Source organism: Rattus norvegicus, chromosome 1 (assembly GCF_036323735.1).
Source record: "Rattus norvegicus strain BN/NHsdMcwi chromosome 1, GRCr8, whole genome shotgun sequence".
Lineage (NCBI taxonomy): Eukaryota > Metazoa > Chordata > Mammalia > Rodentia > Muridae > Rattus > Rattus norvegicus.
This window is the reverse complement of record NC_086019.1, coordinates 150,368,559-150,383,823: the sequence shown is the minus strand read 5'-3', so window position 1 is coordinate 150,383,823 and position 15,265 is coordinate 150,368,559. Positions and strand designations below refer to the sequence as shown.

Sequence of the window (15,265 nt, the reverse complement as noted above, 5' to 3'; positions counted from 1 at the left end):
CCTGATATTACTGATGGTCACCAAAACTGAGGAGAGAAGGAATTTTGACATGTACACAGATATAAGTAAATAATTTATATATATATTGCTTAATACCTTGACAATTGCTTTATAAAACAATCTGAAGAAAGAACGATGGGTCTGTTTCTCTAAATTCTTTTTCCCTAGAGAAACTTGAGGTGAGATCAATGGGAGCATGCTAGTTATATTCCTACCTAATTGGATTCATTATTGTCGAAGACTATCTAGACTAGAAGACAGTGATTAAACTAAAATGTCATCCTGAGACCCAGGTAACAGTTCTTTTAGATGGGATAATGATCGAAGCTAAGGTATCCCTTGTGAGCCCTGGGTGCTAACAAAATGCTGACTAATGCAGAGAATCACACTCCCCACAAATGTTTCCCTTCAGATGTGTGAGATGAGAATATAGATTGTAGTTGAGACAGTTTTACTTACCCCGAAACATGCAGCAGCAGCAGCATGTAGAAGACAAAGAAGAGGTTGTGAGTATACCAGAAGATATCATAATTAGAAACTCTGAAAAATAAATCAGTTTGCATCAGTCCAACTTTACATTCATACATGAAAGAAACATGCACTTTGAAAATACACATATTTGAAGAACACTGAAATATCAGTTGTCTAAAATTCATCTATTGATGTCAGGCTGTCAACTTACTATACCAGGTGTACTAAGAACACTCATGAATAATATAATTTGAAAGCCATTGGCGCGCGTGCGCGCGCACGCGCGCGCACACACACACACACACACACACACACACACACACACACACACCATCGTGTAGTTTGATTTATAATGTTTCTGTCTTTTAATAGCATTTTGTTTTTCTTTGCTTGTTTTTTGAGAGGGATTCTCTATGGAACTCTACAGACCAGCTTACCCTTGAACTCACAGAGATCCACCTGCCTCTGAGTTAATCCTGAGTGCTGGATTTTAACACCCCAGTTGGTGGCAAGTACCACAATTATCAGCTCTTTTTTTTCTTTTACTTTTGATTTGTCAAAAACAAAATTTTCAAACTTATGTTCTAACTTCAAAGGATGTTTTTTTAAAAAGTTCAAAAAACTAAACCTCGAATGGAAAAAGATTAAATTATCATCGAAAGTCAGCATTCTTCCTTCTGTTCCAGTTACTGCTTTCAACTTTCTGCCTTGAGTTTCTGCCCTGACTTTTTTTTTTTACAACATAGTCTAATGTAGAATTGGAAGCCAAAATAAATCCCTTTTTCCCAAAGTCATTTTTGATTGTGCTATTTCATCACAGCAATAGAAAAACTTTCTAAAACATAAATTAGTATCAGGAATGGGATATGTGGGTGAGACCTGAACATTTTCTGGGATTGAGGGTGTTGTGGAAATAGTAGAACATTGGAATAGGAAACTACTGAATGTTCAGAGTATATTGAGCTATTGTGGGAAATTAGAAGAGAATGTCAGAGTTAGTGCAGATAATGGTAACCTGGCCTGAAGTTTCAGAGGGAAGTTAAGAATGTCTTAAAGACTCTCTCTGTGATGCTCAATATGTTAGATTAAGAATATACAGCCCTTGGTCCTGGATAGAGAGGCTAGAGTGGGTGGGTGGTGGGGGAGCATCCTCATAGAAGCAGGGGGAGGAAGGGATGATGGAATAGGTTGTTTCCAGAGGGAAAACAGTAAGAGGCATAATATTTGAAATGTAAATGAATAAAATATCCAATAAATAATAGTTTATTCAAAAAATAATATACAGTTCTGGTCACAAAGATATAAAGAACTGGCCTTGATTAGGAAGAGAACATTACTGAAAAGAAAACTTCTGGGAAATGTTTCCTCAAGGCCAGAACTCAGAGGTGGTGAAGTTTAGGCTGGAAGCTGAATTTGGGGATGTGTAAGAGTTTCCCTGGTAATATTAATCTTGAAAGCATGAAGGAGTCATGGAGGGCTTGGCACTGTGAGAGGCCAGAAGAACCCACTGGTGATGAAAATAACAGCAGAATCTCCAGGATTGAAGGAGTCATGAGAAGAAGCTAAGACTTGGAATCATCAGAGGTAATATCAGAGTCCCTAATTAGAGCCCAGGAAAGGTACTGGTCAAGGTGCAGCCCAGTTGCAGGAGAAATTCCAGTATTTTGCAGATGCTAGTAGCAATGTGTGAAAATGTTGAAGGAGGTTTGGAAGCTAGCCTAAGCCTATAAGACAAGCTATATGTACTGTAAATGTAAACCAGAGAAATGGAGCTGCCTAGGCCCTTAGAGGTCCAGAAAAGCATGAGTCCAAGAAGTCTCACACAGAGATTGACAATGTTCAACTTTGGTTTTGTTTTAATCTAATTTGTATGGTACACAAGCTCTTCATTTTTAAATAAGTATGTAGCTTATTTTTGACTTTATGGAAGAATACAATTAAGAGACTTTGGAATTTAGAGACTGAATATTTTAAAAAGACTGAATTTTAGAGACTAGGACTTTTAAAAGTTGATACATGTTTTCTATTGAGATATGGATGTCACGATGAGATCTTGGGAATAAAGAAAAAAGAGAAGTAATCTAGTGTGTAATATATTGAAGTGTCAAGTTGACAAGAGGATAAATTGTTCTAGCTAGTTTACAATAGAAGCTAGAGTTACCTGGGAAAATAAATCTTAATTGAGGATGGTCTGCAGCAGATGGCCTGTAGGCCGGTCTGTGGGGTCCATTTTCTTGATTAATGCAGAGGAGCACATCCTACTGTGGGCAGTATCAGTGTTGGGCTGGTACTAGTTACATTAGAAATAAGGATAGGAAAACAAGCTAGCAAGTAGCACTCCTCCACAGCTGCTATTTAAGTACCTGCCTCCTGGTTCCTTCTGTGAGTTCCTGCCCTGATTTCGCTCAGTGCTGAAGTATGTCACCTGAGAATTAGAAGCTGAAACAAGCCCTTTCTGCCTCTGGTTGCTTTTAGTCCTAGTGTTTTCTCACAGCACTATAAACCCTAACCAGGATAGCATTATTGCTCTGGGGGAGGACCAAAATTAGAATGATAAATATCAGTTATTAATTATCTGTAAAAAGTACACACATTATTTTATTTCATGTGTTTGGGCAAATGTTTACTTATTAAAAATTAGAAGTAGAGAGCAGATATTTGTAAGAGCTTTATGAATAACTCTATTATAAAGCATTAACAACGTTTAAAAATGCTCGTATAAATAATACTCAATGATTTTCCATTTACTCATTTTAAAGCATTTGCTTTCATAGACAATGTCACTGAAATATTTATAATATGGATTTGTAAATATCTAATTTGGTTTTATTTCTGGGTCAAATTCTACATAATTGTTAGTTTCAATACACTGTGTAATGCTCTCTAAAAAAAAATAAGTTTACTAATTTTAAACCCAACCACAGAATTGAACCATTCCCCAAAACTTAGATTTTATAATTTATAGTTTTTATAAGAAGCTTAAAAATATACTTACTGTTTGAGATAACTATTTTATATCTAAAAGTATGTCCTCTGTCCTTTGGACAGAGTTGAAAATGTGTGAAAACACACAGATTTGGCACTTGTTTCAGAATTTACTATTCAGAACCATAAGTTAACCCCAGAAATCAACATTTAGGGTTCTTGAAAAATAATATATGCATGGTGATAGATTCTGTCATCAGTAAAGAGAAAAATAAAATGTATTTAACATGGAAAATGTTTAAAATTTCCTGGTGGTATGGCACAGAGCATAGAACAACAGCACTAATCTTTTGTAGCAATTGAAAGTGGGTTTATTTATGAGTAAATGTTTGTAGAAATATACCAATAGAATCATTTGAAAATACTATTTTCCAAATATTTTCAAAGCATATGAAGACTTATTTCTTCACTCTTTTTCATTTCTTGGCCAAGAAAATAACTAAAAAATTATAAATTATAAGAATTCATAAGTTTTTTTTTTTGTTTTTGGTCTCGTTTGTTTTCTTCAAGCAAAAAGTTTAATCCTATAAGTGAGATACTTCTATTCTGAAATGGAATGTGTTCACCAGAAAACAAGACATGAAAATGCTATTGGCAAATCTAACACTTCTACTTTTACTTACTATTTATTTATTTATCTATCTATACACATTCACACATATACCTAGAAGCTGAGGTTGAATGTCTTTATCTTTCTGAATCTTTTTATTTCTTTTGAGTTAGGGTCTCTGACTGAACCTTAAGCTTTATAATTTGCCTCGACTGTCTGTCCAGAATATCACATGTACCCATCTATCTATCTGTCTCTAGGTGTCTCCATCCTAGTGATAGGATGGCAGATGTGCAAGATGCCTGACTTTCACATTGATTCTATGGATTTGTATGTAGAACACCATTCTTGTGCACAAGCAATTTCCCAACTGTGTCATATCCCTAGCCTCATCAAAAGATTTTAATTAAACAAATCAGTAGGAATTGAAGTGTTGTTAAATATTTAAGCATGAGTCAATTTTGTTTCTGAGGCTTTATTTAGAACACTATTTTATATTATAGTCAAAATAAAAACTATCATCAGGTAATCACGTGTAAAATATTTTCTTTAAGGCATATATTCCTCTTAAAGTCTGTGGGTACACTTAAAACTCCAGCCCATACTTAACAATGTTTTCTATAAAAGATTCTGAAATATTCCACTTCCCTTGGTACTCACTAGAAATTTCCATACATTATTCCTTATGACAAATAAAATGTAATTTTTAAAAAAGGTAAATGACAGACTGGAGAAATAGCTCAACTGTTAAGACCACTGAGGTCCTGAATTGAATTCCCAGCAACCACATGATGGCTCACAACCATTAATAATGGAATCTGATGCCCTCTTCTGGTGTGTCTGAAGACAACTAGAGTGTACTCATACACATAAAATATATACATAAATCTTTAAAAATGTAAATGAAATATTGGAATGTTTTTATTTCAGCTGTGGCAACCCAGAATAACCCACTCATTACATGTACTGGCTAAATACTTTAGTCATTCAAGTCTTTTCTCATTTGTAGGAAAGTGAAAATAAGTGGAAGAAAATCAGGACAACCTGGACAGGTGAACAATAAAATGGTCTCAGCCTGACCCTTACCTTATTGCATAGGTAGAAGCTGTAACCATGAGGAACAATACCACCACCATGCAGACACCTGTCAGGCCCGGAACTGTAAGAACATTTACAAGTACATTTTCACTTAATTCATACTGGAAGAAAGTTCAAAAATTATCACCTTGGAGTCTAAAGTGTAGAACACTATTCAGTGAAAAGCAAATTCAATTTTTATTTCTCTTGTGTATGTATACACCCCCTCAAACAAACTGTTAAGAAAATTAGCACAGCCTGAAGTATTCATGCTTTCAGAACAGGCAGGTTCCTTTGTTCCTGGAGTAGAGGAGTCTATTCTTGCATTGCAAATGCTCTATTCCTAATGCTGAAAGCATGGAGGGCTTGTTCAAGCAGTCATATTGTTGAGGTTTCTAGGGGGGCACTTTCTCTGTTATATATAGAAGACCCTATCTTGGCCATCTAGCTTTTGTAATCTTTCTTTCCTATCATCTACAATATTCCCTTTCTGTGGTATCTGAAGAAAGCTTGTAGATGGACTTGCTCTTCACATCAAAAACATTCTAGGGTCTAAGAGAAGATAGCTCAGCAGGGAAAGGCGTTTGCCAACAAGCATGAGAACTTGAATTTCATCCCCATATTTCACATGGTAAAAGGAGAAAAGCAAGTCCGGCAAGTTGTCCTCTGACCTACTCCAATACACAAAAACTGTGTCACACACAACCACATCCCCCCACATAAATGCATGCATATACAAATACTGTGCCATAAACACACACACACACACACACACACACACACACACACACACACACACTAGTTACAAAATATAGAACAAGTGGTCTGATATAGTATAAAATTTATTTAAATAAAAAGAAAAGCTAAAGATGTTTAAATTAATGATAATTTTTACAGCTAAAAATTTAGCATTAGGCTATTCCAGAATGAAGAGCTGATATATGATATCTAAGTTAGAATGTAAATAGACCCCTTACTATGTCATTACTATAAAATTAATTACTATACAGAGAGAGAGAGAGAGAGAGAGAGAGAGAGAGAGAGAGAGAGAATAATAGCAGCTCTGACAGTCCTTGAACTTGGTTTGATCAGGTTGACCTCAAACGCACAGAAATCTGCTTGTCTCTACCTATTGAGTGTGGGAATTAAAGGTATTCACTACCACACCCTGCCGCAGATAGATAGATAGATAGATAGATAGATAGATAGATAGATAGATAGATAGATAGAGATATTAATCAAACCTAAATTCTCAATCTGAGGGACTCTGAAATTGGGCCAAAAGAAAAATTATTCAACAAATTCTATTTGGAGAACTGTATAAACTTCCCACTTCTCTGTTCAGGCATCACCTATGGAACAATAAGGCTTTCACTGACAAGAAACCACTAAAGAAACAACCAGTCCTGGATCAGTGTAAAGACAGTACTTGTGTGTATTGTTCAGAGTGCTAAGTGATTAGAGCAACTGGGCAATAATAATATCAGAATACTCACTACGATAGAAAACAAATTGTACTTTACATAGACTCAGTGTTATCAGGAATCATTCCCTTGCCAGATACTCCTAATACAAATTATGTCTTCTGGGTACTTTTCCTTATAGTATTTACTTCACAGCACCTTTTCCATTTCCTCTAGGTAAGTGATTGCTTCCCAACCACATGGGAAGAAATAAATCCACTTCACACCTAACGACAGACAATAAACTACTGAAAAGCAGCATACCTACAGCATGGTCTGGCTCCAGAGTAGTTACTCAAAGAAACAAGCATATAGCAACACAAATACTCTTTTCAGAATATTCATAGCTGTTTTTAATGGTCATGGAATACACATACATTAACATTGACAGGCAACAATTGTATGGTTATACATATATAAAAGTAAAAAAAACAAATAAAGTAGGAAATATTGATATATTAAGCATCAACATAGATGATTCCCCTAAAGTACTAGATTAGGTAAAAGCAGATGAGTTATTCACCTTGTAAAAATTAGAAATGTGCTAATGAAAATATAGAATTTTCATGTTATCTTGTAGTTAGAAAAGCAACTGTTTATCTGATTTTATGTGGAGGTCCTTGATTCACTTGGACTTGAGCTTTGTACAAGGAGATAAGAATGGATCCATGTGCATTCTTCTATATGCTGACCACTAGTCGAACCAGCAACATTAGCTGAACATGCTCTCATTTTTCCACTGGATGGTTTTAGCTCCTCTGTCAAAGATCAAAGGACCATAGGAGTGTATGTTCGTTCTATTCTATTCTTCAATAGGTCTTCAATTCTATTCCATTGATCTACCTGCCTGCCTCTGTACCAATACCATGCAGTTTTTTATCATTATTGCTCTGTAATACTGCTGGAGGTCAAGGATGGTGATTCCCCCAGAAGTTCTTTTATTGTTCAGAATAGTTTTCGCTATCCTGGGTATTTGGTTATTCCAAATGAATTTGAAAATTGCTTTTTCTAACTCTGTGAAGAATTGAGTTGGAATTTTAATGGGGATTGCATTGAATATGTAGATTGCTTTTGGAAAGATGGTCATTTTTACTATATTAATCTTGCCAATCCATGAGCATGGGAGATCTTTCATTTTCTGAGATCTTCTCCAATTTCTTTATTCAGAGACTTGATGTTCTTGTAATTTAGATCTTTCACTTGCTTGGTTAGGGTCACACCAAGTTACTTTATATTATTCAGGACTATTGTGAAAGGTATAGTTTCCCTAATTTATTTCTCAACCTATATATCCTTTGATTAAAGGAAGCCTACTAATGTGTTTGAGGTAATTTTATATCCAGCCACTTGTTGACATTGTTTACATCTAATAGAAGAGAAAGTGAGGAAGATCCTAGAACATATGGGCAAGGTGGAAAATTTCCTGAACAGAACACCAATGGCTTATGCTCTAAGATGAACAATCAACAAATGGGACCTCATAAAATTTAAAAGCTTCTGTAAGGCAAAGGATACTGTCAATAGGACAAAACAGCAACCAACAGATTCTGAAAAGATCTTTACAAATCTTACATCTGACAGAATGCTAATACTCTCTCTATATGAAGAACTCAATATATACAAAGAACTCAATATGTACAAAGAAGTTTGACTCCAGAGAACCAAATAACCCTGTTAAAAAATTGGGTACAAAGAATTTTCAACTGAGGCATATTGAATGTCCAAGAAGCACCTAAATAAGTGTTCAGTATCCTTAGTGAGCAGAGAAGTACAAATCAAAATGACCCTGAGATTCTACCTCACACCAGTCAGAATGGCTAAGAACAAAAACTAAGGTAATAGCAGATGCTGGTGAGGATGTGGGGAAAGAGGAACACTCCTCCACTGTTAGTGGGATTGCAAGCTGGTACAAGCACTCTGAAAATCAGTCTGGTGGTTCCTCAGAAAAGTGGACATAGTACTACCTGAGGATACAGCTGTACCACTCCTCAGCATATACCCAAATGATGCTCCAACATGTAACAAGGATACATGCTGCACTATGTTCATAGCAGCCTTATGTATAATAGCCAGAAGCTGAAAAGAACTCAGATGTCGCTCAACAGAGGAAAGGATACAGAAAATGTGGTACATTTACACAATGGAGCACTAATCAGCTATTAAAAACAATGACTTCATGTAATTCTTAGGCAAATGGATGGAACTAGAAAATATCATCCTGAGTGAAGTTACCCAGTCCCAAAAGAACATACATGGTATGTACTCACTGATAAGTGGATATTAGGCATAAAGCTCATAATACCCATAGTACAACTCACAGACCATATGAAGTTAAAGAATAAGGAAGACCAAAGTGTGGCTGCTTCATTCATTCCCAGAAGGGGGACCAAAATACTAATATGAGGGGGAAAGGGACTCCGTAGGAATTGGGGTGGGGAGGCGGTAAAGAGGGCAGAATCAGGTAAGGGAGGAGACGGGAACGGTATATAGGTCAGGAAATTGAACAGAGGTGTGTAGCAGTGGGAGATGGTGAACTGGGAGTAGCCACCAGAAATTCCAAGATGCCAGGAATGCAAGACACTCCTAGGATCCAAGGGGTATGAGATTAGCTGAAATGCCCAACAAAGAAAGTGTAGGGAGAACCTGTAGAGACCATATCCAAAGGTTAAGTAAGGCCACAGTTGGGGGAGGAGGTCATCCCCTCATCTGCAAATTTTTAACCCAGAAGTGCTCTTGTCTAAAGGAAATATGGGGACAAAGTGTGGAGCAGAGAATGAAGGAAAGGCTATCCAAAGGGATCCCACCTGGGGATCCATCCCATTTGCAGACAGCAAACCCACTCACTACTGTGGATGCCATGAAGTGCTTGATGACAGGAACATGATATAGCTGTCTCCAAGAGGCTTTGCTAGAGCCTGACAAATACAGATGTGGATGGTTGCAGCCAACCATTGAACTGAGCAGAGGAACTCCAACAGAGGAGTTAGGCAAAGGACTGAAGGAGCTGAGGGGGTTTGTAGGAAGAACAATATCACCCACCAGACCAGAATCTAAACCACCAACCAACGTGTACACATGCATATGTAGCAGAAGATGGCCTTATCTGGCATCAATGGGAAGAGAGGTCCTTTGTCCTGTGAAGACTCAAGGACCCAGTGTAGTAGAATGCCAGGGTGGTGAGGTAGGAATGGGTGGTTCAGTGGGAGAGCACCCTCATAGAAACAGAGGGAGGGGGATTACATAGGGGATTTGCACAGGGGAAACTAGGAAATGGAATACCATTTGAAATATAAATAAATAAGATATCTAATTTTTAAAAAGAATGAAAGAAAAGCAACTGTGAATGCATGCTGGTGTTAGCCAGCAGGGTCAGGCAGGGCAAAAAAAAAAAAAAAGCCCTAACTTGATGGAGTGGTGGTGAGAGCGCTGGGGAGAGTTGTAGAACTGGTAAGAAAGCACGGGGGCTGACGTTGATGGAGGATCATGTAAGGTCTATGGGATGTCATGAAGCATGCCAGAGCTTTAGTACATGCAGATTTTGCCCAGGAACAAGCTGCCCATCTGTGAGATAATCCTATCTCTGGGGATTGATGGAGGCTCAAGATGAGAAAAGATTCACTTTCTTGATTGTAGCTTGCAGAACTACCGTGTCGTCTGAGGGCCCTAAGTGTGATAGTAGCCCTAATGTGGCCAGGCTTTGGGTCGATGTCTAAGAATTGTGTTGGTGATCACCTGATGACATGCAGATGTTCATAGCCTCTGCAGATGCCTGAGTCCACGGTGGTGTCTGTGGGCCATGCGGGCCCTGAGGACCATGCTAACGTGAGTGGCCTGTGCTACCACCTCTGTTCATGATGATGTTTGAGTCCATTCTACCACAGAGAGCCATGTCTGGGTCTGCGGTCATATTTCACAGGGTCTGTGTTGATGTGCATGGCCTGTGTTACTCTGGAAAGTCATATGAATTCATGGTCTGTCCTGTAACCTTAAAGCATGTTGATGTCTATCAGCAATGCTGCAACCTGAGGCCACAGTGATATCCATACCTGTGAGGCAGCTGAGAGCCATGTCTGGGTCTCAGGACTTTCTGAAGCCAGGTCTGTGGCCCATGTTAGCACCAAATGCCAATGTGTTGCTTTGAGTATACATAGCCCAGGAAGTGGCACTATTTGGAGGTGTGGCTTTGTTGAAGTGGGTGTGGTCTTGATGAATAGGTGTGCCACTTTGGGATTGGGAATTAAGACCCTCATCCAAGCTACCCAGAAGCTAGTCTTCTCCTAGCTGTCTTCAGAACAAGAGTTGGAACTCTCAGCTCCTCCAGCTCTATGTCTGCCAAGTTCCCACCTTGATGATAATGGACAGAACCTCTGTACCTATAAACCAGCCCCAATTAAATGTTGTGATTTATAAGAGTTGCCTTGGTCATGGTGCCTGTTCACAGCAGTAAACACCTAAGATAGGATGTGTTCTATGCTGTGATGGGATGGCATGTTAACATCCATGTTCCCAGCTACACTAGGGGACCTTACCTGGGTCTGTGGTCCTACTACAACCAGAATCTTTGTTTGTGGTCTGTGCTGATGCCAGAAACCATCATGTGGAAACCCATGATCCATGCTCCCATGGACTGTAAAGAGCAGATGAACTGCATTGGCAGTGATATCTATGACTGCGGACAGACAGTTGAGAGGGCAGGACATGGAAGATTCTGCAACTTCTATCTCCACTCCACTGTATTCCATCCCACTCCTGAAAAATGATAGAGAGATAGATAGATAGATAGATAGATAGATAGATAGATAGATAGATAGATAGATAGTAATAGCCCGGGCAGGAAGCCATGGAAGAGAAAAAAACCCAACACCAAAAAAGAAAAACAAACAAACAAAGGATCCTATGGCCACAGTAGATGACTACCAGCAGGGATGTGGGATGGGGAGGACTCAACTCTATTACTCTATTTAGGGGGAAGGACACTTAGAGTTTGACTATGACCAACCAGTGAGTATTCAGATCACATAAATTGAACTTTTGTTGTTGTTGTTGCTGTTGCTGTAGAGTAAATCTCAAGGTGGGATTGGATAGGGCGGGGAAAGGAATGTGATAGGGGTTTCTGATATTAAATCCCCAAAGAGTCTAAGAAATATTACGTTGGGGGAAAAGAAAAACTAGCTGAGTCATAAGAAAGGACAGAATACAAGAGGAATTATTAAAATATATAATATCTGAGAGCAGAGTAATGGAAATATTAGAAGTCTTGATTTTGGTCAAGGCTAACATATATGCATATTTAAGCCAATCCAATAATGTGTTTTCTATTTATGTGTGATTTAGTAAATTTTAGCTAAGTATAAAAATATTTGAAAAACAAACAATAAAGACTTTACTTGAGCCTGAAAAACCATATTTAATGTTAAAACCTATAGTTGGTACATACTATAAAGTTTGTGAGCAGAGGGACAATTCCAATAATTTCACTGTGCCTATATTAATTTTTTAGGCATGAAGGTTTCCTGTAAAATTCTGAACCTGCCGCAATTGGTCATTGAATGTCTGTCTACAAACCACCTTAATGGAAGGAAGCCTAAACAAATGAGTATTTTTGGACTATAGCTACAGTTGTCCTAGTAGATTATATAAACATTTTTCTGATTATTCAGGAGTCATATGCATTCCCTGAAGAGTCACAAGTCACCTTAGTATAATAAGACATCTTAGAAGAGCTAGAATAAAAAATTCACTGCACTCAAATATTTCATCACATTCACTAGAGAATTTCTTGCATGGTCCTATTACAACCAGAAGCTTTGCTCATGATCTGTGCAAAAAACCATCATGTGGAAACCCATGATCCATGATCCCACAGACCATAAACAGCAAATAAACTACACTGGCAGTAATATCTATGACTGCAGACAGACAGTTGAGAGGGACGGACATGGAAGATTCTGTAAAAACCTCTATCTCCACCCCATCTATAGAACATAAAAAATATGTAGGATAAACTTGTAAAGAAATGGAAGGAGGGAGAAAACAAAAGAGGAAGAGAGGAAAGGAGACAGACAGAGAGACAGAGATGTAGGTGGCATAGAACATAACTGGTTTGACTCCTGTCATTGGAAGATGAAAGAGAAGCCCAAGACCACCCAATGTTCACAATGGTCTGACATTACAGTCTTGTAGTTGTTCCTTTGGCAAAACCAAATCTTGCTGAATTTTGTCTGCGTACCACAAGTAATAAATTCAATGACTTGTTAATTCTTTTGTTGAAATATCTTTTTACATAAAATTTGTTGCTTTTTTATATATATATTCAAAATATTATCACTGTTTCTTTTAACCCAGCATACAACATGTTTTTCCACATGCCACCCTTTAGGATTCCAATCCTCTCCCCATGACTTCATATTTGGTTTCCTGATCTATATCCACACCTACAGACACACACACACACACACACACACACACACACACACACACACCCCTATACATGTACAAGCACACACACATGCATGCATACATATAAAAATTAAAGTAGAAATTTACTGTAGGAGAAAACACAAAGGCTTTTTGGCTCTGGCTTATTTTGCTTAATATAACTTCCAGTTCCATCTGTTTTCTGTAAATGTCATGATTTCATTTTTCTTCATTGATAAAATTTGATCACACATGTGTATTGCACTGTTTTTAGCTATTCTACTTGGTTAGTTCAATTTCTTGGCTACTATAAATTGAACATGCATTTACAGGAATCAGTCTGTCAAATAATTAAGAGTCCATATAGCTCAGTCTGAATATGAAGCTTAGTTACAGAGTGTTTGCCCAAAATGTGCAATCCTTGGAATCAGTCCTAGTCAAAACACATTACCTGTTGTAAATGAAATTACTGAAAAGGTAAGGGCCGAGACCCCATCAATATAACCCCAGGTTCTCCTTTGTGCAAGTAAACAGGCAAAAGCTGGGTATCTTGTTATGGGGATAGTTGTGTGGATGCCTGCATCAAATTAAACATATAAGCAAGTGGTTTTCTGCGCTGAATTAATTGTTGGTTGGCATTCAAAGTGTATAATTAGATGTATTATTTAAAATTCTGCTGGTCTAAAGAGATTTCTTGGTGTTGTGGTAGATCAAGGCAGGTTAAACAACATAGGAAATTACAACATAGAAGACTCTAAGTAATAAATATTGAATCATCCCTGAAACGTTGAATCGTCCCTAGTGCACTCTTGTTTAACTACTAAGTTAAGATCTAATTTATTAGCCATTTATGGATAAAATTTCTAAGACACAGGAAAAACAGACTAAAATTAAAACAGTTGCACTGGGCAAAGTTACATTTACCTATAAAAATTACAATTATTCTTCTAAAAGTACTTGATTCTTTCAAAAATAAAGCCAAATATATATTTTTATTTTTAGAAGAAAGAAAATTGGCAAGTGTCTTCTTATTTATTTCTATTCATATAAAATTAGCTAATTAGTAACCTTCACAATACACATTTGTAATACACTGCTCTGTGTGAATGACTCTAAGCCACATTTGTTCCCTTGCACAATGCAGTCAGAAACATCATATTACACTCATTATACTACTTCTTTTAACTTAATTAAAAACATAATTGTGTTTGTTTATGCACATTTTTCTTATTCTAATTAAATGTCAAGTATTTTATTCTCATCATGGAATGTATTATTGAATTAAGAAAATTTTAGTATACAAGCCTTTTTAGAGGGATGCATATATACACAAAATTATTAAATTTATTGTATAAACTCCTACTTTCAATAATCTTATCATTTCCTAAATAGTAAGTCTAATTACTATATTGTATTTTTATGGCCTTCAGTTTTAAGAAATAATTTCTTAAAACATTAGGAAATAATTAGGCACCAAGAAAGAAGACAATGGGAGATTAAAAACAGACTATAGTACAGGAAAAGAACCAACAATAATATTGTCTACATTAGAACAACCTTACAATGTGTAAATCCCATCTCAAAGACTGTTGCTTTACCTAGGCACTATTCCTTAGAACATAACCCAATCACGAAGAAGAAGAAAAAACCAAGCAACCAACCAACCAAACCAAAAAAAAAAAAAAAATACACACAAACATGGTGTGTACTCACTGCAATATGAAATTAGTCCAAAAGCTCAGATTACCAAAGGTATAATCCATAGACCACAAAAAGCTCAAGAAGGATGACCAAAATGCTTCCTTCTTAGAAGGGGGAACAATATTATTCAAAGGAGGAAATACAGAGACAAAGATTGGAGCAGAGATTGAAAGTCCATCCAGTAACTGCCCATATACATGCAGCCACCAAACCCAGAGGATATTGCTGATGACAAGAGGTGCATGCTGACAGGAGCCTGATATAGCTATCTCCTGAGAGGCTCTGACAGAGCATGACAAATACAGATACGGACTCTCACAGCCAACCACTGAATTGAACTGAGAATGGAGTTCCTACTTGAGGAGTAAGAGAAAGGATTGAAGGAGCTGAAGGGGTTTGCAATACCATAAGAAAACAATACCAAAAAAAACCAAAAAAACAAAAACAAACAAACAAACAAACAAAAAAAAAAAACAATACCAACCAACCAGAGCTCCCAGGAACTAAAATACCATCCAAAGAGTACACATGGCAGGTGGAGCACTACCAAATAACTTATAAGAAGCCACAATTACTCTTATATTGAAACCACACAAAGACC

General features: G+C 37.2%; 1 protein-coding gene across 4 annotated transcripts in view; it reads right to left on the bottom strand.

Moving 5' to 3' along the window:
• Positions 1–15,265, bottom strand: part of Nox4 (NADPH oxidase 4) — a 177,745-nt gene that overhangs the window by 107,657 nt on the left and 54,823 nt on the right. For all 4 annotated transcript variants that reach the window (XM_008759643.4, XM_039092943.2, NM_053524.1 and 1 more), the window contains 2 exon segments: positions 5,093–5,165; positions 460–540 (listed from right to left, as the gene is read on the bottom strand). In XM_008759643.4, the coding sequence (XP_008757865.1) occupies positions 460–540; positions 5,093–5,165 (154 nt within the window).